At 37.8% G+C, this 27233-nt stretch overlaps 1 protein-coding gene and 1 non-coding gene across 4 annotated transcripts in view; both read right to left on the minus strand.

Moving 5' to 3' along the window:
• Positions 1–27233, minus strand: part of LOC126248053 (protein transport protein Sec16A-like) — a 252926-nt gene that overhangs the window by 79094 nt on the left and 146599 nt on the right. For 2 of the 3 annotated variants that reach the window (XM_049948689.1, XM_049948688.1), the window contains exons 11-16: positions 27004–27217; positions 22830–22904; positions 10779–10876; positions 9898–10039; positions 9665–9803; positions 7490–7703 (exon numbers count right to left, since the gene is read on the minus strand). In XM_049948689.1, coding sequence (XP_049804646.1) covers positions 7490–7703; positions 9665–9803; positions 9898–10039; positions 10779–10876; positions 22830–22904; positions 27004–27217 — 882 coding nt within the window. The remainder of the gene's footprint in view (positions 1–7489; positions 7704–9664; positions 9804–9897; positions 10040–10778; positions 10877–22829; positions 22905–27003; positions 27218–27233) is intronic. The other variant, XM_049948690.1, reaches the window with a different exon arrangement.
• On the minus strand, positions 21663–21737 carry Trnas-uga (transfer RNA serine (anticodon UGA)). Its single transcript has one exon. It is a non-coding gene; the product is annotated as a tRNA-Ser (tRNA).

Below are 27233 nucleotides of genomic sequence, written 5' to 3' on the forward strand. Positions count from 1 at the left end.
ATTTTAAACGCAATTCTGCGCATCTGTCTGTAACCAAAATTACCACTACACCAGATAAGTCATCAGGCTGTAGCTACTTAGTGTTACCAGCATGAAGCTGAGCTATGTCACTTGTTTTCTATAATAAGATGGCAGTCTTCTTTGCCACCATTGTCACTGGGAACACACAGCTGCCATTTACCGACAGGATATTGTACATTTGAGTGCTATACAATGCTGTGATAGTGCTTTATGTCAAATTTTTCAGCAGTGTTAAGACAAATGTCCCCCCCATGAACCATGGACCTTGCCGTTGGTGGGGAGGAATGCGTGCCTCAGCGATACAGATGGTCGTACCGTAGGTGCAACCACAACGGAGGGGTATCTGTTGAGAGGCCAGACAAACATGTGGTTCCTGAAGAGGGGCAGCAGCCTTTTCAGTAGTTGCAGGGGCAACAGTCTGGATGATCGACTGATCTGGCCGTGTAACATTAACCAAAAGGGCCTTGCTGTGCTGGTACTGCGAACGGCTGAGAGCAAGGGGAAACTACAGCCGTAATTTTTCCCGAGGACATGCAGCTTTACTGTATGATTAAATGATGATGGCGTCCTCTTGGGTAAAATATTCCGGAGGTAAAATAGTCCCCCATTCGGTTCTCTGAGCGGGAACTACTCAAGAGGACGTCGTTATCAGGAGAAAGAAAACTGGCGTTCTATGGATCGGAGCGTGGAATGTCAGATCCCTGAATCGGGCAGGTAGGTTAGAAAATTTAAAAAGGGAAATGGATAGGTTAAAGTTAGATATAGTGGGAATTAGTGAAGTTCGGTGGCAGGAGGAGCAAGACTTTTGGTCAGGTGAATACAGGGTTATAAATACAAAATCAAATAGGGGTAATGCAGGAGTAGGTTTAATAATGAATAAAAAAATAGGAGTGCGGGTTAGCTACTACAAACAGCATAGTGAACGCATTATTGTGGCCAAGATAGACACAAAGCCCACGCCTACTACAGTAGTACAAGTTTATATGCCAACTAGCTCTGCAGATGATGATGAAATTGATGAAATGTATGATGAGATAAAAGAAATTATTCAGGTAGTGAAGGGAGACGAAAATTTAATAGTCATGGGTGACTGGAATTCATCAGTAGGAAAAGGGAGAGAAGGAAACATAGTAGGTGAATATGGATTGGGGGGAAGAAATGAAAGACGAAGCCGCCTTGTAGAATTTTGTACAGAGCATAACCTAATAATAGCTAACACTTGGTTCAAGAATCATAAAAGAAGGTTGTATACCTGGAAGAATCCTGGAGATACTAATAGGTATCAGATAGATTATATAATGGTAAGACAGAGATTTAGGAACCAGGTTTTAAATTGTAAGACATTTCCAGGGGCAGATGTGGATTCTGACCACAATCTATTGGTTATGATCTGCAGATTGAAACTGAAGAAACTGCAAAAAGGTGGGAATTTAAGGATATGGGACCTGGATAAACTGAAAGAACGAGAGGTTGTAGAGTGTTTCAGGGAGAGCATAAGGGAACAATTGACAGGAATGGGGGAAAGAAATACAGTAGAAGAAGAATGGGTAGCTCTGAGGGATGAAGTAGTGAAGGCAGCAGAGGATCAAGTAGGTAAAAAGACGAGGGCTAATATAAATCCTTGGGTAACAGAAGAAATATTGAATTTAATTGATGAAAGGACAAAATATAAAAATGCAGTAAATGAAGCAGGCAAAAAGGAATACAAATGTCTCAAAAATGAGATCAACAGGAAGTGCAAAATGGCTAAGCAGGGATGGCTAGAGGACAAATGTAAGGATGTAGAGGCTTGTCTCACTAGGGGTAAGATAGATACTGCCTACAGGAAAATTAAAGAGACCTTTGGAGAGAAGAGAACCACTTGTATGAATATCAAGAGCTCAGATGGCAACCCAGTTCTAAGCAAAGAAGGGTAGGCAGAAAGGTGGAAGGAGTATATAGAGGGTTTATACAAGGGCGAAGTACTTGAGGACAATATTATGGAAATGGAAGAGGATGTAGATGAAGATGAAATGGGAGATAAGATACTGCGTGAAGAGTTTGACAGAGCACTGAAAGACCTGAGTCGAAACAAGGCCCCAGGAGTAGACAACATTCCATTAGAACTACTGATGACCTGAGGAGAGCCAGTCATGACAAAACTCTACCATCTGGTGAGCAAGATGTATGAGACAGGCGAAATACCCACAGACTTAAAGAAGAATATAATAATTCCAATCCCAAAGAAAGCAGGTGTTGACAGATGTGAAAATTACCGAACCATCAGTTTAATAAGTCACAGCTGCAAAATACTAATGTGAATTCTTTACAGACTAATGGAAAAACTGGTAGAAGCGGACCTCGGGGAAGATCAGTTTGGATTCCGTAGAAATGTTGGAACACGTGAGGCAATACTAACCTTACGACTTATCTTAGAAGAAAGATTAAGAAAAGGCAAACCTATGTTTCTAGCATTTGTAGACTTAGAGAAAGCTTTTGACAATGTTAACTGGAATACTCTCTTTCAAATTCTGAAGGTGGCAGGCGTAAAATACAGGGAGCTAAAGGCTATTTACAATTTGTACAGAAACCAGATGGCAGTTGTAAGAGTCGAGGGGCATGAAATGGAAGCAGTGGTTGGGAAAGGAGTGAGACAGGGTTGTAGCCTCTCCCCGATGTTATTCAATCTGTATATTGAGCAAGCAGTAAAGGAAACAAAAGAAAAATTCAGAGTAGGCATTAAAATTCATGGAGAAGAAGTAAAAACTTTGAGGTTCGCCGATGACATTGTAATTCTGTCAGAGACAGCAAAGGACTTGGAAGAGCAGTTGAACGGAATGGACAGTGTCTTGAAAGGAGGATATAAGATGAACATCAACAAAAGCAAAACGAGGATAATGGAATGTAGTCAAAGTAAATCAGGTGATGCTGAGGGAATTAGATTAGGAAATGAGACACTTAAAGTAGTAAAGGAGTTTTGCTATTTAGGGAGTAAAATAACTGATGATGGTCGAAGTAGAGAGGATATAAAATGTAGACTGGCAATGGCAAGGAAATCGTTTCCGAAGAAGAGAAATTTGTTAACATTGAGTATAGATTTAAGTGTCAGGAAGTCGTTTATAAAAGTATTTGTATGGAGTGTAGCCATGTATGGAAGTGAAACACGGACGATAACTAGTGTGGACAAGAAGAGAATAGAAGCTTTCAAAATTTGGTGCTACAGAAGAATGCTGAAGATAAGGTGGGTAGATCACGTAACTAATGAGGAGGTATTGAATAGGATTGGGGAGAAGAGAAGTTTGTGGCACAACTTGACTAGAAGAAGGGATCGGTTGGTAGGACATGTTTTGAGGCATCAAGGGATCACAAATTTAGCATTGGAGGGTAAAAATCGTAGAGGGAGACCAAGAGATGAATACACTAAGCAGATTCAGAAGGATGTAGGTTGCAGTAGGTACTGGGAGATGATGAAGCTTGCACAGGATAGAGTAGCATGGAGAGCTGCATCAAACCAGTCTCAGGGCTGAAGACCACAACAACAACAAGACAAATGTGCAGAAGTCTAAGCAATACTATGTTAAAAATGCCTAACTGAATAGCTGCTACTTAAGAAGGCAAAATCAGTAGGATTATTTCAACATTAGTCTACAGTTAGTAACGTTTCTTGGAGAAGCAACTCACTTCAGTTTTAAAAGTTGCTTCTAGTTTACTGACAGCTTGAACAAATACAACACAGAAGAAAATTAATGCTCATCTCTCATATAAATAATTTTCACTCTTTTTTTTTTTTTTTTTGGCCACTCCTCACTACAAATAAACTACGTTTATGTCTAACTGCGATCACAAATAACTGCAAAAAATGCAATTACTTCTCCAGGCAGTACTGTCATAAAAAACTATTTCAATATTACTGTAAAACTCCATATTAATGAACCCACTTTTAATTAATATTTCTGTTGGTTCCAGTGAAATTGCCAAAAGAAAGATGTTACTTGGATTTGGTTTTAATGATCCTTTTTTAAGGGAAAGATCACTTTTAAGGAATAAGTATTAGTTTCTAAAACTGAAATCTATTCATAATGAGAGTCTTAACATTTTTGAATGAGTTGTGTTAAACTGTTCACAGAGAAAATGTCAATAACTCTCAATCTATTCTTATTGCTCACAGCTGATTCTTGTTAAAATAGACCAGTAAGTATTTCAATGCTTGTATATAGGAGCTACGTTACTTCAGTATGTGTCAAACACTTTATGGAGTGATCTTCTTCTTCTTCTTCTTCTTCTTCTTCGTTTTCTACATCACAGTTTTAGGTAGATAATTTTGAACAAGTGCCAGTTCCCTCACACACAGTTCAGATGATAGGTCATCACAGAAAATATTGCCCTTCAGTTCTAGTGTGCAAACTGATTAGTCTGTACTGACTGTCAAAGTGTTAAATACTGCAATGGAAGTTTACTGTAGTTATCGCTAGCAACATAAAAAAAGCTTTGAGAATTGGCAGAAGCTGACCATTATTCTAATGATGAGGACTATCTGAACATTAAACTCTTCAACAGGTGAAAGAAATATAATTTGAAACAGTCTTTTTTTCTGCAGGATATACTGAAAAATAAGAAGGCATTCTTGAATGCTGGAACTCTGTCTTTTGTATTTAAAAAAGTAAGAACATTCATGTTTCAACCTTCAAAATGGCCTACACACATCCAGTTTAAATGAACCATTATCCCATCATGTCAAAATTCGGACAGTTTTCTGAACTGAAGGTGTGTAGGTTATACTAAGTTTCCCTGCCAGTTCCTTGAAATCTGGCATTCTGTGCAGTTTGTATGCGACAATAAAGTTACAATGGAGAACAGAAAATGTTCAAATGTGTGTGAATTCTTAAGAGACCAAACTGCTGAGGTCATCGATCCCTAGACTCTCACACTACTTAAACTAACTTACGCGAAGAATGACACACACACACGCCCGGGGGAGAACTCAAACCTCTGGCGGGAGGGGCTGTGCAATCAGTGACATGGCGCCTTTAACCGTGCGGCTAGGAGAACAGGAAAAGGAGAGCTTTTTCTCCACACAATTGGCGTAAGAAACACATTCTACAGCCACAATTCCAGGTTAAGATTAGGTACAGTTGCCAGATGTTGTAAAATAAAGAGAGTGGCCACTTATTTGTTTATAACTAAATCACAAAAAGATACATGGCCCTTCCATATATTTATTAGAGTGTATAAAATATAAAGAACACAAAACAACATACTAATCATTTTCAGACATTCTTAACTTTAAACTAATTTTCTAGTGAAGGCTAATGCATCAGGAGCACATTCTGAACCATGCGTGAATTAGTTTGCAGATGCTGGAGAAAGCAGTGTAAATTAGTATTGCTGGTTGTTGCTACAGTTTGGAAGCTCACACATTGCCAGCATTCACAAAATTCAACATTACAGAAGAAACTACGATAAAGTCATATTTTCAAGAAGATAAATTTTAAGATTATATTTATACCATGAAATAGAGTTTATAATTGACTTACACACAAAAACGGAGAATTATTCACTCCAGGTAAAAAAATAAGGAGCAGAAGAAAATTTGGGCAAAAAAACGGAAGGTCCATTAATAACAGAGAGTTTGGTAACATTAAGTTCAGGTTACAGGTGATTGGGGAAATTGTACAATTACAGTGGCAACTGTTCATTTACCATCGCTGAAGTCCAGTCTCTTGAGCAGGTGGACAGCCTGTTTGAAATAAGCAGTAATCACGAGTAGTCGCTCAGACACGACATTACATGTAACAAACTGACTGGTTAAACACAAATTTAATTCGAGAATGTGAGGTAATTGACTCTGAAAGTACTGAACATTGGAAGATGAATATTTTGCCATGTCTGACAATGAATGTGTGCCCAGGAACATTTTCCATGCTGATGGAACTGAGATGATCTATAATTTATTAACATAAAAAAATATTCCTAGTCTGTTCAGTAGGAAAATGTCATGGAGGTTGTATGTTAACAGTGATGGCAGTTAAATGTTTCCAGCATTAACAAGGAAAAATTTTAAACTCTCAGGTGATCTAAAAATATAAAAGCAATACTGTGCACATACAATTTTACTGCAATGCCTGGATGATAGTTGAAATTTGTATGACGTTTCTTAGGAGTGTAGATGCTGAGATGGGTGGCGCAGGAAGGAAGATAATTCTTATTACAGACAGATGTCGTGCACACCCAAAGGTTGCGACATGTCTTTGGAATGTTGACGTGTTTCTACCTGTTAACTGTATATGTTAGCTGCAGCCTCCTGGACATAATTCATCCAGTGGGTGCTAAATACAGACTGGCTGTTGTGCAAAGGTCAGTTTCATTCATGGAAAGAAAGGAAGTAATAAGAGTGGATATTTTGCAGGCTATGCACATGTTTGCTGCTACCTGTAATGTCTTGAAACCTGCTGGCTGCGGCTCAGTGTCAGTTGCCATGTTCTTACATGGTAGGAAAATGTCTTGGAGGTAATTTCCCTGAATAAGGATAATTTCCCTGAATGCTGTCACACATACTTCAGCATGTATGACATTTCAAGACACTGTTGTGATGACAGACAGCCTGACTTTTGTGGTGTTCTAATAAAGAACCAAGCACAGTTGGTAAATGATGGGAGGATGAGGAAGGGGGAGAGGAGGAGAGGATGATGGTGATTCAGCTGCCTTTTGCTGCAGCTGTTAGACAGTGTTTTTCATTGGTAAGTGTAGATGAGTTGGTTTTAGCAAATACCGACCAGCTACAGTGACAATTCCTCTCAGTATGTTATGCTGGCAGGAAATAGCAAACTACACATTTTTATATTTTTTTATTCATGAAATAAATTATATATTTAAGGCTTTTTTTCCTTTTCATGTAACTGTATTTGTCTATTGCATTAGCTTAATAATATAAACAATTTATTCTTCATTACAGATGCTGCCTTTAAATCTAGATACCAACTGGTGATTTTAATGTAAACTTAAAATGCATGCCTATTAAATTAATAAATCGTGTGTAGCACAAAATAATGTATATTTTTTGTAATTTACTACGACCAAGTCATGTGCATTTGTGACTAAATAATTCTACCGATTTAGGCTAAAAACTTCCAAATTCTGATTATGGATAACTTCATTAACATACTAAGATTAAACCCCTAAACAAGGGAAATACCATTTAAGGAAAAACTATTTAAGCTCCCCAGAGATTTGTTTAAAGGAACAGGTTTACTATAGTATTAGTAATTTACTCAGCCAAAAATCATTTTACAAGTTTAATTTACTTATTAAATACATCTACAAGGTGTTTCATTATACTAACTAGACTATCAGAATTTTTTAACAGGAAGTACTACCCTAACGAGACAATCAAGCTCACTAGAGATACCAAAGATTAATAATCATCTGATACTAAATGTCACAGAGATCTGCAAACAAATTGATTCTTGATAAGATACCAAGATGTATTTACCCAGTGCTTCCTTTGTGTTGCCATATAACAAATATTCTCGAAATTGGTTTGTCACATCTTCTTCACATTTCTTATTCGTTTGCTCATCTGTACGGACCTCACATACATTCTGCTGAGGAACAACAGGATTCCCAGCAAGTGAACTTGTTGAAGATGATGATGAAGAAGAAGAGCACGAAACAAGCAGCTCTGCTATATCCGCTCCAACTACTGTCTGAAACATCATGTGAATTGTTATACATACATTATGAGTTTTAAGTTATGCTCCCATTTATTTAAGAAACCACCAAGTAATCTGTTTAATGCCTTTATTTGAATCATTAGTCATTGAAGCCAATATACAGGGTGATTCAAAAAGAAAGAACAGATTTCAATTGTTTATTGCTGACAAACTATGAAAGATAGAAACACTTTGCGCATGTCACTGGATAGAGGAAGGCTCAAAGTTGTATGTCTGCACAGACACTTTACCATACACTCAATAGGAGGACTCGCTCAAGAAACATCGAAATGGTAGCTCATTTTATTACATACACAACTGCACAGGTCCCTGTCTATTTAACTGATAGCTTCAACAATTCAATCTTTCAGCTCTTGAAGAGTAGCTGCCATAGGTTCAACATAGACTCTGTCTTATGTAACCCCACAAAAAAAAAAAAAAAAAAAAAAAATCACAAGGTATGAGGTCTGGTGACCTCAGAGACCAAAAGCAATGCACAAGATCTTGATGTCCATCTCTTCCAACCCAATGTTGTGGTATGGTGTTGTTAAGGTAATACTGCACCTCAAGAAGAAAGTGAGATGGGACGGTGTCATGCATAAAAATGAAATCATTGGAATCTTCATGAAGTTGAGGAAACAACAAATTTTGCAGCATGTCCAGCTATGAGATTCCTATCTTAGTTTTCTCCATATAAAAGAAAGGTCCTTAAATTTTGTGTTCGCAAATAGCACAAAACACACCCAGTTTCAGTGTCTCTCATGTTTGACAACTCCAGAATTTTATGCCACCAAATTCTTACGTTATGGTGGTTTACTTTACCCCTTGGATGAAATGTCGATACATCTGAAAAGACAAGTAATTTGGAAAAAGTGTCCTCTGCCATATCCTGGAAAATTTAAATGCAAAATTTGTACTTGTGTTACAGTTTCTGAGATGCAATTGCTGCAGTATCTGCTACTTGTAAGGCTTCATATGCAGGCATCATTTCAGAACATACCACACTGTTGTTTGAGGAAGTTGAAGTTCCTTACCTGCCTGTCTTGTGAACAGGTTGTGTGTGACTGCATCTCAGTTATGCTCAACATTTTCATCAGATGTGCATGGCCAATGAGTGCTCTTATCTTTGCATATGCAACAAACTTCCACAAATTTTGTATGCAAGTCATAAATCTGCTGGTGCAGACGTGGATTCTTGCTGAATCGGCAGCAGAATGCAAGCTGCACTTAAACAATGGACTGACTACATGAGAATTCCAACATACAACTTATTTCTTTTGGGGTGTAGTCACTGTGTCAAAACTTACAATCTTCCTCTATCCAGTGACATGCGCAATGTGTTTCTCTTTTGTAGTTTGTAATAAAAACTTGAAATCTGTTCTTTGTTTTTGAATCACCAAGTACAGCTAAGTAGAAGTAACCTCTTCACCCCTTAAAGACTTATTTCTCATACATCAGTTAATACATTGGCTACAAAACACACACTTCTCAATTTTTGGGGAAAAAAATCCTGCTTTGTCTGAATATGCTACCTAAGTTCTAGCAGGCAACATAATCTTGATTTTTCTATTAATCATGTTTTTTATGACTTTGTAAAACACCATTTTGAAACTGCCCTTTAACATCAATGACATATGCACATCTCTGCAAGACATTATCACAGTGAAAAGTGAACTGCACCAGATAAGGTTTATGTATGTTAGTTCTCATTGTCTCTAAAAATAAAATACCACCAAACCTTAAGTTCTTTTGTTCATGTAAGATTTATATTAAAAAGACAGTATCATTGTGTCATTTGTGCACAGCACATACAGAATAAATTAGCCACCATTTACAGTAAACATCGATATAGTTTAAGATTAAAATACAAGCACTTCACCTCATAAAATCTAAATGGTACTGATTCATGAAAGCAAACAAACACTGATAGAAGCATTGCTGACTTATAAACTCACCCCATTTTGCCTTAACAAGAGTATCAGAAGTCGCCACAGTAATATAACTGAGCCTCGATCATACAAGTTGGGATCACGTTCTGCCTTTTTGATCTTACGTGAGCAGAATGAAATTAATGAATTTTTATGTGTAACATCCCTGAAAACAATAAATATCTTTGTAGGTCATGCATTCACTACATATTTAACCAATAAAATTTCAAACGCAAAATAGAAATAACATATTCATATACCTAATAAGTGGGCCAGGATAATCTTCTAAATCGCTGTCAGGGATCATATGAGAAATATCACATATCTCTATGACAGCAGGCTGCCCTTCTAGGGGGCACTGAGGCAGAATTTTCAACATTCGACCTCTTGTGGTCCACACTCCTGAAATGAATTGATGATCTACATATTTATGGAGTACTAAGGAAAAGAAAATTTCTGAACATTGAGAGTTGTGTGTATAGTGTACTGATGTAATGTAAACCACGTGAAACAGTAAGATTTTTTAAGCATTTTGCTGTGTGAGCACATACAAAACAGTAATATTTTTTAAGCATTACACTGTGTGAGCACATACAATGTGATTATAATGATGCCTTCACAACACATCAGTATACAGTCTCCAAAATGACATGTAGCATTTGAAAAATGAAATTTAAATTGTAAAAAAAGAACATTAGGGTTTACTGTCCCAATGGCAAAAAGATTTTTACAGATGGAACTTATGCTCAAGTTTGACCTCCTTTGTGGGGGAGGGAGGGGGGGGGGAGGGAGGGAGGGAGGGAGGGTGGTGGAGGAGGATACTGGAGGTGGAAGGAAGAGATGGAGGAGAGGAGGATACTGGAGGTGGAAGGAAGAGATGGAGGAGAGGAGGAGATGGAGGTACGAAATTGGACATGGCCTTTTCAAAGAAGCCATTCTGACATTTGGATTTTCAATTTCTATTTAGGGAAGCAATACAATATCTATTTTTCAATGGGTACATGTAAATTTGGAACCCAATGGCACCAAATGCATGTATGGAGGCTTAAAAAAGCGACACTTTCTTCAAAAAATACTTTCACAATCTACAAAATTAAAAATAAATACACATTCTACAACTTTAAATTTCTTTCTTCTCTACCTTTGACATGAGCGGCCATAAATTTCACAGGTGTTAGACGCTGGGGAGTGGTACTTGCTGTTCCTTCCAGTACTGAAGGTTCAGATTGCTCACGTGGCCTGCAAGATTTAAAAAAAATAAAAAAAAAAAAAAATGTTATCAATTTAATTTTCACACTATCAAAAGTCAGTGGCAAAGGTTTGGATTAGGAATCTGAAAACTGCAACTCTGCTTATATTGCAATATGAAATCAAACTGAATACCTTTGTGAATGGAGTGTACTCTATTAATGGAGGAGTACAAATCTTATTTTTAAATAGTCAAGTGTGTAATGCTTTCTATGTTACTATTCCTGTTACTATTCTTGTCCTTGATAATAATTTTGAGATATTAAATAATTTTATGAATTTAATAGTCCACCTATTTCACAGTTGTATGTACAAACAGTTTGCACTGGTATTGCAAAAGTATATTTCTAGAACTTTTTAACATCTGCTTGAAGAGTAAACGTAAAAACTATACTGAAAGGTCACTTTTTTAAACTTAAACAAACCTGACGTTACCAGTAACATTAACATCACAAAATCTAACTTGAAACTGTTAACAGAAAACAGAAAATAAATGTCTAACCAGCTGTGAAAAATAAAGAGGCTTTACCGTCACCACCACAGAGTCTATAAATCAAATATTCCTGTTAAAGTTTAGCACAAAGAAACTCAATATAATGCACTTTCCTCTCATGATGCTATCTGGTTATTCTGAATAAGCTAAATTATTTTATTTGATTATTACAGTCTAGCAAAATCACAGAATGCAGAGCTTGATCCACAGTAATATGAATATTGTTGAAGCAAATCAAAATTACTTTCTGGATCACCAGTAGCAAACATACAGAACATTTCCACAGTATAAAAGAAAGGAGAAGAGAAACATATCAAAATCAATTTTGTTGTTATAGTTTCTCAGCATATCCATTTATAACAATATAAAATCTATATAACTAATGAGTATATCTAGAGTGACATTAAATTTAGATAACCAAAAATGTGATACACTACTTTTACACACTTTTACACACACGAATAAATGTACTCAGATCATGCCAAGGCTTTTAATTACCATTTTTCTAACAGTACACAAGAAAACATACTGTTCTGGTGTAACCACAAGCACCAGAACAAAGATGAAGAATGTAAGAGAAGAGAAGGCAGTGAAACAACATCAGCCAAGGACGCACTTATTAAGACCGCACCATGATAGGAGCGGCCTCTACAAGAGGAGAATATAAGCACCGCTCTTGCCACCCTCAGCCGCTCGGTATTCGGACAGTATCCGCACAGTTGTATACCGGCACTCGCAGAACAGTTATTAGTGATAGATATCCACTGCTTGTTCCAACATTGTCTATAGCGATGAACACTAGTTTCCATGTCGCCCACTGCCTGTTAAACTTGATGTAAATACAAATACAAGTTAAGTATTGTCATTCTTCTTATTTGTAATAAAAACTATTAATGTGATTTTGCTTTAATTGTCGTATAGCACTCTGAGAATGCAGCATCCTTTAGGCACCCTATATGAGACGAGTAGGCAGGACCCCACATTTGGCAAAGAGTATCCGCCGAACCCAGTGCCTGGTGGCCACAGAATTGTCATTTCTGTTTTTTTGTGCTAGCGCCTTAATTCTCTCTTTGCAGGGGTGCTCACTGCTTTAATAGTTTCTTGTCGTTTTTGCTAATTTGTGTTTTCAGATGGGAGTTGCAGAAATTGTCTTTGCTTGTGTCTTAATGTTACTTGCTTGCCTTTGCTTTTTTTTTCCTGCATTTGAATCTTCCAACATGCCCACCCCACCTATCCCATCCCCTGCTCAGGTGCCACAGCTGCACACGTTAGATGCCACACAGCTAATGCATAATGCAAATGTTTCAGTTCCAGACTTAACAAATCTCCACATTACTCAACACAGTGCAGCAACGGCTGGCCAACACTGCGTGCCTGATGGAAGAAGCACCGCCTACTACAGCTGCTACACCACCTTTTCGACAGTTTTGTGAACGAGAAGAAGAATGGCTGGAGTGGTTGTCACAATTTGAAGCCCACGTCATCACCCATAATGTACCAGGTACTGTAAAACTTCCCTGTGTACTATCAACAGTAAGAAGTGCAGTGTTTGGACTCCTACAAAAACTGTTCCCTAACGCCACTCCGAGTGAACTTGCTTACGACGATGTGGTAGCGTCCCTAACTAACCGACAAGTGAGTGTGGTAGCAGCTAGGTATCAATTCTTTATTGGAAAAAAAAAAAAAAAAAAAACTGTCATAACAAACTTATCACGAATCGATAACAGATTTGCAAGGTATGACAAGGAAATGCAAATTCAAATGTGCTTGTGGTGCTTTATATTCAGATGTTATGCTGCTTGATGCAATCGTGTACAATGTACATGATGTCAAACTCAGAGAAAAAATTTGGAAACAGTCCGATCCATCATTTCATCAGGTAGTGCAAATACTAGGTCAGTAAGATTCTGGTGCCTTGTCGGCTCATACATTTGAGCAGCCAGCTATTTGCCAGGTCGAGTCCCTTGCTGGCGCTCACCCCATTCCGCACTGGCAGCATGTGCTTGCCATGTGGAGTAAACAACGTTCCACACCAAGTAAACAATGTTCCACGCCGCATAAACAGTTCGCAACTCAGACGGCTACATAGGCAAATAGAATTAAGTCTTGCCCTCAATGTTATTCGCGGCACAAATGCCAAGACTGCCCCTCCCGACAAGCTCAGTATTATGCCTATGGTATGAAAGGACACATGCAATCCGTATGTTTGCAATGGAACAAACATAAGAATCTGGCCCATTCGCAAAAATCTAGTCACAAGGACCATGTCATAAATGCAGTATATTCAATGTCTGCAATGGGTTTTAGCAAAAACAGCATGCGTGCAGTTTCTACAGTGATACACCAGTCAAACAAACTTTTTGTTCATTTACTCATTTGTGGCAAATGTGTGAAATTTCAGTTAGACACAGGTACCTCTGTCACATTGCTAGATCGTCACACATATGAACTGTGAGGCTCCTCATGCCTGTCTAAAATTAGCACGCAACTGACGGCTTGTAATGGACATGACATTCCCAGTCTCAGAACATGCACTTTGCCCGGCATGTATCACTTGCATATGCGAACAGTGACTTTTACAGCACTACAATCACGTGAGTTTGTGAACATATTTGGTCTTCATTCTTTTGACTTGTTTGGGTTTAACATTCAGGACAATGTGTTGTCAGTGTCTGCATTTGATGCAAAAGACAGTGTAGCTAGTGTGCTAAAATAATTCCCAGAACTTTTTTCTGGAAGTTTAGGCATGGCTAATAATTTTGTTGCACGTATTATTCTGAAAGACGATGCTCAGCCAAAATTTTGCCAGGCTAGAGCTTTTCCCATTGTATTATGGGACAAAGTCACTGCTGAACTTAAAGAATTGCAAGATGGCAGAATTATTGCACCCACATCAGTTAGTCAATGGACAAGTCCACTGGTTTTGCTTCCCACACCTTCAGGTGGTATTCACTTCCGTGTTGACATCAAGTCTAATGTCAACCCACAAACTGTGATTGAAACTTATCCATTGCCACGCCCAGAGGATCTTATGGACAAATTAGGCACTGGATGCTACTTTTCAAAAAATTGATTTGTGTGACACGTATCTTCAAATACCGCTCGATGAAGAATCTCAAAAAGTGTGTGTGGTCAATACTCGTTTGGGTTTGTTTAAATATTGGTGTTTGCCTTTTGGCAGTGCTTCCGCACTCCCTACACAACAACGGTCCATCACTTGGGGGGGGGGAATGTTAAATGGTGCGCTGATTAGGGCGATGCCATGACAGGAGCGGCCTCTACAAGAGGAGAATATAAGCACCGCTCTTGCCAGTCTCGGCTGATTGGTATTCGCTCAGTATTTGGACAGTATTGGCACAGTTTTAGACCAGCACTGGCAGAACGGTTAGTGATCAATATCCATTGCTTGTTGAATATTGTCCTTAGCAAAGAACATTACTGTTTCCATGTCGTCCACTGCTTGTGACACTTGTTGTAAATACATGTTAAGTACTGTCATTCTTCTTATTTGTAATAAAAACTATTAATGTGATTGTGCTTGTATTGCTGTATACCATTCTAAGAATGCAGCATCCTTTAGGCACCCTATACTAGATGAGTAGGCCCCCCACACATACGATGAGGCACAATGGCACATTATGTTTTTGAAGTTTTATTGTAAATCCTCAACACTTTAACTATTAGTCAAACAATCAGACCATTATCAAAACAGCCCTCTAAAGACATTTCTCCACCCAGACATAACCTAGTTGTTTTTATCACACAAATACGATAATGAACTTTTTCTGTATTGTGTTATAGTTCTTGTTGCTGGAAGATACAAAGGGAACCAGCCACATTTTCCACTATGAGGTTCTGTGTGCAAATTCCACACCTTGCTTGTTTTAATGTCCATACATGCACTGCAGCCACAAGGCTGATCTTTTCCTATAAGTTTAGTTGTAATTCTTAATCAGAACTGAGCAGTTTCAGAGAGCATAAGAAGAAGATTGCAACTATTTTGCAGCACAGTCTTTCTTGAGTGTTTAACTCTGTGAGAAGACTGGAGGAACTTCTTTGAGTCATTAAAGATGTTCTGCACTGAGACCAATATTATCCTTCGACCAGTGAAAAAGTAACTGCAGGAAATTACAGACGATGATTATCACGTATCATGACACTATAACGATGATTCCTTTGCGCTGTATTGAGCAGTACAGAGCAAGTTAAAGTCAGTAAATTTCAGTTTTTTACTGGTATCAGCAGATAATACATCATACACTGCAACACAATAAATGCTCCAAGAATTTAAATTGCTATGCTATTTGCATCATTATAGCCAAAACCCCAATTTTTCTTATATAGGAAGATCTAGAATGGTGTCCACTTGGCCTTGTGAGACCAAATGAGGAACTGCTTGAATAAAGAAGCAGCTGCATAACAGGATTCATCTACTGGCAATAATGGCTGGAGGGATCAGTGACAAGCTGATCACATGCCCCACAATCATACACTGTTCCCCATACTGCCTTCTGGGTCATTCCATGTCAATTCAACCAATTTGAGAAAATGTTCCAGCTGATAGTCTCAGATTTGGCTTAAATTTAGCACACCAATGTTACCAAGTGTGGAACACTCATGTACAAATTTTAAGTTCCAGAATTATGGCTTTGTGGAAGAAGGTGGCATGACCCGGAAATTGCAACCTGCATCTGGCAATCTATCTTCAGACCCAACTTCAGGTCTTAACAACTTTGGAACTATTCCACACAGTCCAGTGAAATTTTTACAACCCAGTAACATCCATTTAGAGAACAAACTCCATAAATCAGAACACCAACTACATATTTCTGAGGGAAAATAAAAAAATTCCAAAATGTGATAAAAAAATGTAATACGTTAAAAGGTACATATTGTAGGTGCCATCTATGCCAAATATAATTCACTCAAAAAGGGTATAAATTTTTTTGTGCTACACTTAATGTGGCCTAAACACACACAGAACTCATCATGCCCATATCAGTCACAAAAACTGAGTTACATGCACACAAAAATACAAAAATTTGAAATATTACCTGAAAAACATGGATTTTCAAAGTGTGGTAGCACAAAAGGGACAAATCATATCCAAGCCAAACTTCAAACACTGCATAAGTACACCATAATATAATATGTGGCAAAATTTCAACTTGTTATTGCAAGGCATTTGTGTACAATAAAAGTTGACAGAGATGTATTTGGTTACGTTTCTTTTAACAGGATTTAGCAAGTAATAGTGATGATGCAGACAGTTTGTTTCAGATAAAGCTGCAGCAATTGTTGGGAACCATAAGGCGACAGAAAGTTAAACAATTGTAGTTTTCAGGGACAGAATGAGTCATTGTTAGGCAGGAACAACAAAGGAAACAGGCAACAATTACAGGTTACTCATGCTCTTAAGATTCTAGTTCAGAGTGGTCAGTACTGTTGTGGAAAGTCAGCATGGAGGCAGAAGAGTGTACTAGTGGTGCTTTTGTTCAAACAAGTTGCAGTATTGGTAAAGCACAAGCATCTGAATGCCATAAAACAACACATGTAACAAAATGTGGCATTCACTTTGTACTGTATGATCTGGATGAATCGGACCAAGATTTGTTGCTATGGAGATTCGGGATACACCCTGTGGGCACAAGAAGTACAGTTCGAGGAAACTTTAGTGTTTGTTATCACCATATGAAAGTGTTTCTGGATAAGTATTCTTTCCTACAAAGAAGTTGTTTTGATCCATTTCGGATTTATAAGAAGACAGTGAAGTGTAGCCTCAGAGAAATTGATATAAAATCAGTATTGAAAGTGAATCAGTGCATGGGACTTAACATGAAACCAGGACAAAAATTATGTTCCAGGTGTGTTACAATGCTAAAACATGAAGAATATTCTGATAATTTACATGACAGTGACGAAGAGTATCAGCCGCCTACAACCACAGTGTATGAGCAATTAAATACTTCAGTGACTGCTCTTGGTTTGTCTCCCATGAAGACACACAAAGATGGGAAAAGAGACAGGCCCAGCTATGGCAGAAGAAAACTACAAGAAGCTCAAATGGAATTAAAACATGAATGGTGGAAGAGGAAGAACTATCTGCTCCAAAGGAACAGAAATCATGCCAGAAGTGCTCTGATTTGGACAAAATTGTGCATGATTTGAAAGAAAAATGTGCCGTATCCACACACCAGAAAAAAGTAGCTCTTCTTACCCTTGCACCTTCCAGCTGATCTATTGACTACACTGCAAAGGAAGTCAATGTTTCTACATATATGGTAAAGCAAGCAACCCAAGGAGTGCTTCCACAACTGCAGCAGGCTCAAGGTAAGCAACTGAGTTCAGAAATAAAGGTGCTAGTGTCGGAGTTTTATGAAAATAATGACTACAGCCAAATAATGCCTGGAAAAAAAAAAAAGACTATGTAACGGTGAAAATGGGAAATGTAAATGTACAGATGCAAAAAAGACTGTTGCTATGCAACATATTAGAACTATATGTAGAATTCAAGGAAAAGTATCCCAATTCCAAAGTAGGTTTATCATCTTTTTTCAATCTTCAGCCAAAATGGATTGTGCCTGTAAGTGCAAGGGGCACATACAATGTTTGTGTATGTGAGACCCATCAAAATGCTAAGCTGATGTTTGCTGCTATAAAGGATTCTGGTCTGGATTACAAAGGTGCAATGAAGCTGCTAGTGTGTGACATCAGTTCCTACCAGTGCACGATACACAGGTGTGAAAAGTGTCCTGGTAAGGCAAATCTTGCAGAACACATGAATAACAAACTGTATGGTGAGCTCCTTATGGCTGACGATGAACTTGTTCCTTATAAACAATGGACACACATGGATCGCACAAGTCTTGAAACAAAGCAAAGTACAGTGGAAGATTTTCTTGAAATGTGTTGTCAAAAAATGGACAAACTGACAACACACAGCTTCACAGCAACAGCACAATCGGCTTATCTCCAGTTTTGTAAGGATAATTTGAAACAAGATGAAATTATAGTAATACTAGACTTTTCTGAAAATTATGCATTTATAGTTCCAGATGCCATCCAAGGATATCATTGGGACAACAGTCAAGCAACTCTCCAGCCATTTGCGATTTACTATAGAGGTGAATCAGGTGATGTGTCCGTCATGAACCTGTGCGTTTTTAGTGACTGTTTAATTCATGATGCCATTGCAGTTCATGCCCACGTTCGCACTGTCATGGCATATGTGAAAAACAAGCTGCCTCACATACATTTTGCAAAATACTTCAGTGATGGGGCATCTAGTCAGTACAAAAACTGTAAAAATCTCAAAAATTTATGCATGCATTACCATGATTTTCAGATTCATGCAGAATGGAATTTTTTCGCAACAAGTCATGGTAAAAATGTATGTGATGGTATTGGTGCTACCATTAAGCGCATGGCATCAGGAGCTAGTCTGCAGCACCCTACGGAAGGTCACATTCTAACACCTCTTCAATTATTTACCTGGGTACAGAAAAATGTGTCTGGCATACAATCATTATAGTTTTCAAAAGATGATGTGAAATCAGTTGAAGAGTTGCTAAAAAGCAGACTAAAACATGTTAAAACTGTTGCAGGCACAAGGAGCCATCATCGCTTCTCTCCAGCAGACTCTGACAATGTGCAGATGAGCAGACTGTCCGGTTATAACTATAGGTTCATGCACAACATGTGTCTTCACAGTGTCTCTGACTCAGGATTCAGAAGCAAAAACAGCAACATACAACCAGGTTGCTATGTTATTGCTGTTTGTGATGACAAATGGTACTTAGGATGTGTTGCAGAGTGCTGTGAAGCAGAAGGTGATGTATTTCTGAACTTCATGGCACCAGCAGGACCAGCAAGATCATTTCATTGGCCATGTTTGGCAGACAGGTGTTGGATTCCTTTTGAAGATATTCTTATGACAGTTCCAATTCCTACCACAGTGTCAGGAAGACAGTACAATTTGCCACTCAATGTACAGAGCACAGTAGCTAAAGTGTGGGAGAACTTCTGTTCGAAGCACAATCGACTGATTTTTAGCAGTTAACGTGCAGTAAACATTAATGATAGGTTGTGTTAATATGTCTATATGTTGTTGCTTAGTGATTAAACAGTTGTGGGAGAGGATAAGAAGAGGCAGAACAGTTTAGGATGTGTTTTTACAAAATTGTGTTGTGGAACAATGGCCACATCACCACCAAATACATCTGTCAACTTCAATTGTACACAAATGTCTTGCAATAGCATGCTGAAATTTTGAGATATATATCATTATGGTCTACAGTGTGTGAAATTTGGCTTGGATACCACTTGACCCTTTTGTGCTACCACACTTCGAAAATCCATGTTTTTCAGGTAATATTTCAAATTTTTGTATTTTTGTGTGCATGTAACTCAGTTTTTGTGACTGATATGGGCATGATGAGTTCTGTGTGTGTTTAGGCCACATTAAGCTTAGCACAAAAAAATTTATACCCTTTTTGAGTGAATTATATTTGGCATAGATGGCACCTACAATATGTACCTTTTAACGTATTACATTTTTTTGATCACATTTTGGAATTTTTTTATTTTCCCTCAGAAATATGTAGTTGGTGTTCTGATTCATGGAGTTTGTTCTCTAAATGGATGTTACTGGGTTGTAAAAATTTCACTGGACTGTGTGGAATAGTTCCAAAGTTATTAAGACCTGAAGTTGGGTCTGAAGATAGATAGCCAGATGTGGGTTGCAATTTCCGGATCACGCCACCTTCTTTCACAAGTCATAATTCTGGAAGTAATTGGCAGGGGAACTAATACTTTTTTACACGAGTTTTCCACACATGGTAGAATTAGTGTACTGAATTTCAGTCAAATATGAGACTATGAGCTGGAGCCCCTGGTTGAACTGACATGGAATGACCCTTCTAGGCAGCAGTCGGCCAGTCAGAATGGGCCTCAGATGTAATCCATGAGTGGTGCTTATGTTTGCATTTACTGCTTCCGCTCACTGATATGCTATTGCAACCAAGTTGGAAAACAGGGAATGGTTTGACCAAAGATCAACAGACACTTGCTTTTTATGTGGAGTGCTGAAATGTGAAGTATGGAATAGTGCATACCTCAGCTGACAAAGGCACTTCAATTCTTTCTAGATTCAAATTTGATTGATTGTTGTTCTGTGATAACATTCTAGTAGCTGTCATAATATTTTAGTGACTATCTATGTCCCATAAACTTTGAAGTTTTCGACTACTGCTCCTGATGTCCTAATCCTACCCCATGTAACAGATATTTTCATAAATGGAGACTTAGCTGGAATAACGACAATTCTCATGTAAGATGAGCTCTTGTAACATAAAATAAACACACAGTATAGCAAAACTTGCCCGATGCCAACTGTATTTTTCTTTAGTACTCTCGTACAGAAATTACAGCATTAAAATGACAATTAAGTGATTACATGAAGGTCAATAACATAATACTTTCTCCAGTCAGCAATCTCTGCATCGACAACTGTTACTGCAGATGGTGTGTACTAAGAATGAATGTAGGTATGCTTCTGCCTAAGCCTAAATTTCTATAATTTTCCTGCCAAAGTAATTCAGTGTTTAGTGTGTAATTTTTTAACTATTATTTGACATTCACTCTCAAAATTGTGAGGGTCAGCCTTACTGTGATGACACACAATCCTCCTTGCAATGCTTCCCTAGGATTTTGTCAATTTTGTTTATTGCCATGTTATGATGATGAAACACACACACATTTCCATTAAAAAAGAAAAAAAGACATACATTAACAGTGAATTGGCAAAGAATATCAGCTATGACAGCTTTTGATGAAAAATCAATCTCTCTCTCTCTCTCTCTCTCTCTCTCTCTCTCTCTCTCTCTCTCTCTCTCTCCCTCCCCCCCCCCCCCCTTTCACTCTGAACTGACTGACTGACTTCATTCTGTTGTAGCATGACCTGTACAGGATTGTTCATAATGTCACACCATGTTCGCGGAAGGAGAAATCACATTGCACCAAAACATGTAAAGGTGGGTGACCTACAGGATATAAACAAGAGCAATTCAGCATGAAAGTGAATAAAAAAATTTCACCCATTTCATCTTTTAATAAGTTTTCTTTTCTTATTTGATTCTTATTAACAGCTTGGGTATTTGAAATATATTTGCACAGCTTCACAAATATGAGGACAATTGCCATTTACATAGACACTTTGCAAGATGAGAGTTTCACTCTGCAGCAGAGTGTGCGCTGATATGAAACTTCCTGGCAGATTAAAACTGTGTGCCGGACCGAGACTCGAACTCGGGACCTTTGCCTTTCACGGGCAAGTGCTCTACCAACTGAGCTACCCCAGCACGACTCATGCCCTGTCCTCACAGCTGGCGGAAGTAAAGCTGTGAGGACGGGGCGTGAGTTGTGCTTGGGTAGCTCAGTTGGTAGAGCACTTACCCGTGAAAGGCAAAGGTCCCGAGTTCGAGTCTCGGTCCGGCACACAGTTTTAATCTGCCAGGAAGTTTCACTCTGCAAGATATCCAAGACAAATTCTGTGTCTGTGATTCAACAGTAGTTTTTCTTTCAAAATCACAATGAGAAATACTTTTAATAGTTAATTCCAAAGACACCATCACCACAAACAAAAGTCAATGGTGTTAATATTTGTGATATTCAATTCTAATCTCTATGTGTGAGTTATAGGGGGTAATCTTAAGACATAATTCAATTTCTTCTGCAATAATGCACCTGTCACATGTTATGATAGTGACTTTTCATCATATATACAATTAACTGTAACACCAAAACAACTTATCCCTTGTTACAATGGAAATATTAATACATATCTGGAAAAATAGTTTAGTTAATAAGATTGTACATAAATCATTATGTACTTCAAAATGAGTTATGAAGTTTACTACTTCCGTAAGCATATTTCCCAACACTTCTGTCAACAGTACACCAAATGAGCAAGCTGTATCTTAATTACAACCAATAATGGAAAAATTATGAGGAGGTGTTCCACAATTCTGGGAAATACTTATTACAACTCACATTACAAATAAACCACCAACAGGAGACTAAAGCACAATGTGTCTTTCACAGTCACAAAAGAAGGAAAATGCCTATGCCACCACTCTTAGCCTTAAAGATAGAATTCATTGATTAGAAGCTACAGAAATAATCAAGCAGTAGTGAATGTTATAGTCATTAGTTGTCCTTTTAGCCTTAAACTGAATAACAATCTGTTTCCTTAAAACTGTACTCACAGTTTACGTAATGGTTCCAAATATCCAAAGAATATCTAAACACGTGAAATGTACCAGCTAGTGAAATACAGGTTTGCAACAAATGAATACGACAAATTACACCAACAAGACATCTATTAACATCTCAACATAGGAAATACATCAGCTACAGAAGATCAAAAACTGATGAGTTCAAAATTCACCTCACCTCCTAGCACCATAGTCAGAGAGAATAGATGATGACCGGTAGTAATCATGATGATGATACTGTCCTGTTCTGTATCTGCAAGAGCATGGTCTACATCAATTAATGCAATGTAAATGCAAAGAAATATATCAGCAACAGTATTATCTTATGTTAAAGACAATAAAATGAGCATGTCATCATCTGCTGCTGAAGAAATAACTATAAGTGCAATGGACAACTGGTACCCATGTGTGTATTCTTATAATGACTGGACTACAACACTGACTTGCAAAGGCTTTTCATTATAGAAAGAGTACATCCATTAATCAAATCTGTGATACCATGATGCACTGTGTAACAAGTACTTCACAATATTTTGTACCCATAAAATCAATACTAAATCATCTAACAATTTTAATTTACTCAAAATGTGCAGGATCCTCGGGTCTTGAGACCCTGGTCATAGAACTTTTCAAATAAAAATCACTTGTAATTTCTTTTTACACAAATAAACAAATAGTAGAAATACAAAATATTATAACATTAATTCAAATACAGCTTCCATAATATATTACACTAATTACCAGAAGGTGGTAACTGTGAGCTTAAGAATGAAACATAGTCAGCACTCTCCTGAAACAGTTTAATCAAGTCACAGAAAACAAATCACAATGACCAAGTTAGATAACAAATCGGTATCCTCGGTCATTTACCGATAGGTGGCGACAATGGTAAGTAGCGGTCGAAAGAAACAGATCGCAGACATCAGGCAGTTAGCTTGGACCTCAGTCAACATAACCTCATTCAAACATTAGTCAATTTGTATCTGCATCATAAAGTTGTTCCTGATTGAAAATCTCAGTTTAAAAGCCTAATTATCATCATTTGTGGGAGGTGTTACTGTTTTGTTTCAATATGAAGAAGACAGCGGCTGTGTCTCAACAAATGCTCTCAAGTACGTATGGTAAGGACGCTATTAGTGAAAGAGCGTGTTGCAAATGGTTTCAATGCTTCAAGAACGGTGATTTTAACGTCGTAGACCGGCACTGTGGTGGAAGAGAGAATGTTTTCGAAGATGCAGAATTGGAGACATTGCTGAGTGAAGACTTGTGTCATACTCAAGAAGAATTGGCACGATTAGCGTGAGTGACACATGCCATTCAAAACGTCTCAAGGCTACGGTCATGATTCAGGAAGAAGGAACTTGGGTCTTGTGTGAGCTGAAACCAAGAGACGTTGAACAGCGTTTGTGTGTTTGTGAACAGTTGATTCAGAGGCAAAAACGGAAGGGTTTTTTGCATCACATTGTGACGGGGGATGAAAAATGGGTTCATTATGATAACACTATACGCAAAAAATCATGGGGATATCCCGTCCATGCTTCCACATCGGCGGTCAAACCAAATATTCACAGCTCCAAAATCATGCTCTGCATTTGGTGGGGCCAGCTCTGCATTGTGTACTATGAGGTGTTAAAACTGAGTGAAACAATCACAGGTACCGATTATCGAATGCAATTCATGTGTTTGAGCAGAGCATTAAAAGACAAACGGCCGCAATACAGCGAGAGGCACGATAAAGTGATTTTGCAGCATGGCAACGCTTGACCCCACGTTGCAAAATAGGTCAAAACATACTTCGAAAAGTTAAAATGGGAAGTCCTATCCCACCCACTAGATTCTCCAGACATTGCTCCCTCTGACTATCACGTGTTTAAATCAGTGGCACATGGCCTGGCTGACCAACACTTCCGATCTCATGAAGAAGTCACAAATTGGATCAATTCGTAGATCACTTCAAAAGATGAACAATTTTTTTGACGCGGGATTCATACACTGCCCGAAAGATGGGAAAAAGTAGTGGCAAGCGATGGAAAATATTTTGAATGATACATATGTAACCAATTTGTTTCATTATAGCCTCAAATATAGGGGAAAAAATGGCATAAACGAAGTTGTACACCTTATACATTTACTTACTGCATTGCAACAAAATGAACAAATATATTGTCACTCATGTGAACTGTCACACTTAAGTAAAATTTTATATTTGAGGTATTTATTCACACATATACAACAGTAACTTTTATGCATGTTAAACTACTTGCACTGCTTCTCTCTCTCTCTCTCTCTCTCTCTCTCTCTCTCTCTCTCTCTCACACACACACACACACACAAATTTATTTCTTGGCAATATTAGGACATACACCCTATGAAACAATCACTGAGTGTCGTAAAATAGAAATTAGGATGCCACACATGCTGCTATTTTATAACAAAAATATATGTTAACAATTGCACTAAAATACCCTAAATAATTTCAGAATTGCTTAATGCATACCACAATAAAACTTCTAGTATACATGTGTAACTTCAGACACAAGCTAACAGCTTAAAAACAAATAACAGTGATTTAGGATTTTTGGAATAAAATATAGGAAATTTGTGTTTCCACCTAATAAATTTCTTTGTGGAGATTATGTACAAGGCGTGTTCAAAAAATAACACGGATTTTCAAGCTTCACATGTTATGTTAGTCCAATTCACATGATTTCACTTGTTATTGTGTGGAAAACATAAATGAAAAGCATCTGCACAATCTCAGGAATATCGAATACTTGGCCTATTGCCAGCTGTCCAAAAGGTTACTTGTATTTTGGTAGAATTGGCAATTACTTATTTCATACAAAAATGGATCAGAGAATTTGTATAAAATTTTTCTATGGAGAAAATGGAACAAAGTTTTACAGCTGTTAAATATTGCATTTGGCGAGTCTGCTATGAGTAACATAAGAGTTAAAGAGTATATAAGCTTTTTGAATAAGGCTTTGGAGACATTTAAAATGATGAACAACCTGGACATTCCAGCACAATGACAATCAGAGAAGTCACTTATCATATTGGCATACCAACTGGCGCACACCATAAATTTTTTTTCCCCAATGCTTCGGGTGTAAAATGTGCGACAGAAAAATTTGTTGAATTTTGAACAAAAACAGTGACAAATGCAGATTGCTCAGCAGTCACTAGATGAAGTCAGCAATGATGCACAGCTACTGAAATGTGTAATAAAACAAGATGGAACATGCTTTTTTGGATATGAAAATGAAATTAAAACTCAGTGAATCCCAGTGGATGCATCTCCGAAACCAAAAGAGCTCGGCAATTGGACTCAAGAGTGAAAGTTATGTTCACTGGGATCTTCAATTTTAATGGCACATTGCAACATGACTTCCTGCCATAAGGTTGAAAAATCAATAAGTCCTGCTAACAAGTTCAATGCTGTTTGTGAGAAGAAATCCACAGGAGTAGGGCAGAGGAGGGATACCATCCAGATCTGTGCCTAAACAATTCAGAGGTTTTGCACCATCATAATATGCCTGTTTGAACTTTGTTGCTTGTTCTGAATTTCTGGTCAAAAATAATACTTTAATGATGACCCAGAAGCCATATTCACCACACATGGCCCCACGTGTCTTCCTTCCGTTTCCAAGAATAATGAAAACCTTAAAGGGCTGTTATTTTACAAGCATGGAAAGATTAAAATCACATTGCTGAGAGAGCTAAAAGCTATTCCACAAATAAGTGTTCCATAAGTGTTTTGAGAATTAGAAGAAGTGCTGGCATAAAAGTCTAATAACTAATGAGGACGAATTTGAAGGGGATAACATTGATGTAGATGAATAAATAAAATTATTTTTTAAAACAGAAAAATCCCCATTATTCTTTGAACACACAGTATGAAATACAACATTGTACACTTTCACATATCAAGCACGTGATGGTATCTTCACTTATTCTTAGTTTTTAGAACTGAAACCCAGACTCTTGCTTTTTGTGGGTGATGTTCTAACTGACCAAGCTATCCAGGCCTGGTTTTTCAGCTGGTCAGAGCACTGCCTACAAAAGCCAAGTTTCTGAGTTCGTGTCCTGGTCAACCGCACAGTTTTAGTACTTAACAGATTTTTTTCCACTAAATTGTGTAAAACTTTATTTTATTACTACTGATGTACATCTTGATTTGATTTTTTTTTTTTTTTTTTGGGGGGGGGGAGGGGGGGGAGGGGGTGCAGCGGGAGAGTGACCAATTTAATGTTAAGATACATCACAAAATGCTCTTGATTACATTCTACAAAGAATATAAACCATATCTATTTTAGACAACACAAAGCTGCTGGTAGAATATACATATATACCTGTCATCATTTTCAGAGCTGCGACCAGAATGAACACTGCCTCTGTCTTCAGAGTATACACCTTGTTGATACTGATGCTGATCCCCATAATACTTTGCATACCAATCAGCATATGCAGCTGGGTTTGTTCTCCTGAGGTTTTCATAATATTTATAACTATAGTATGCCTCATAATGATAACGATCCAAAGCAGGTCGTCCATAATAACCATAACCTAGAAATGTAATAAG

Source organism: Schistocerca nitens, chromosome 3 (assembly GCF_023898315.1).
Source record: "Schistocerca nitens isolate TAMUIC-IGC-003100 chromosome 3, iqSchNite1.1, whole genome shotgun sequence".
Classification (NCBI taxonomy): Eukaryota; Metazoa; Arthropoda; class Insecta; order Orthoptera; family Acrididae; genus Schistocerca; species Schistocerca nitens.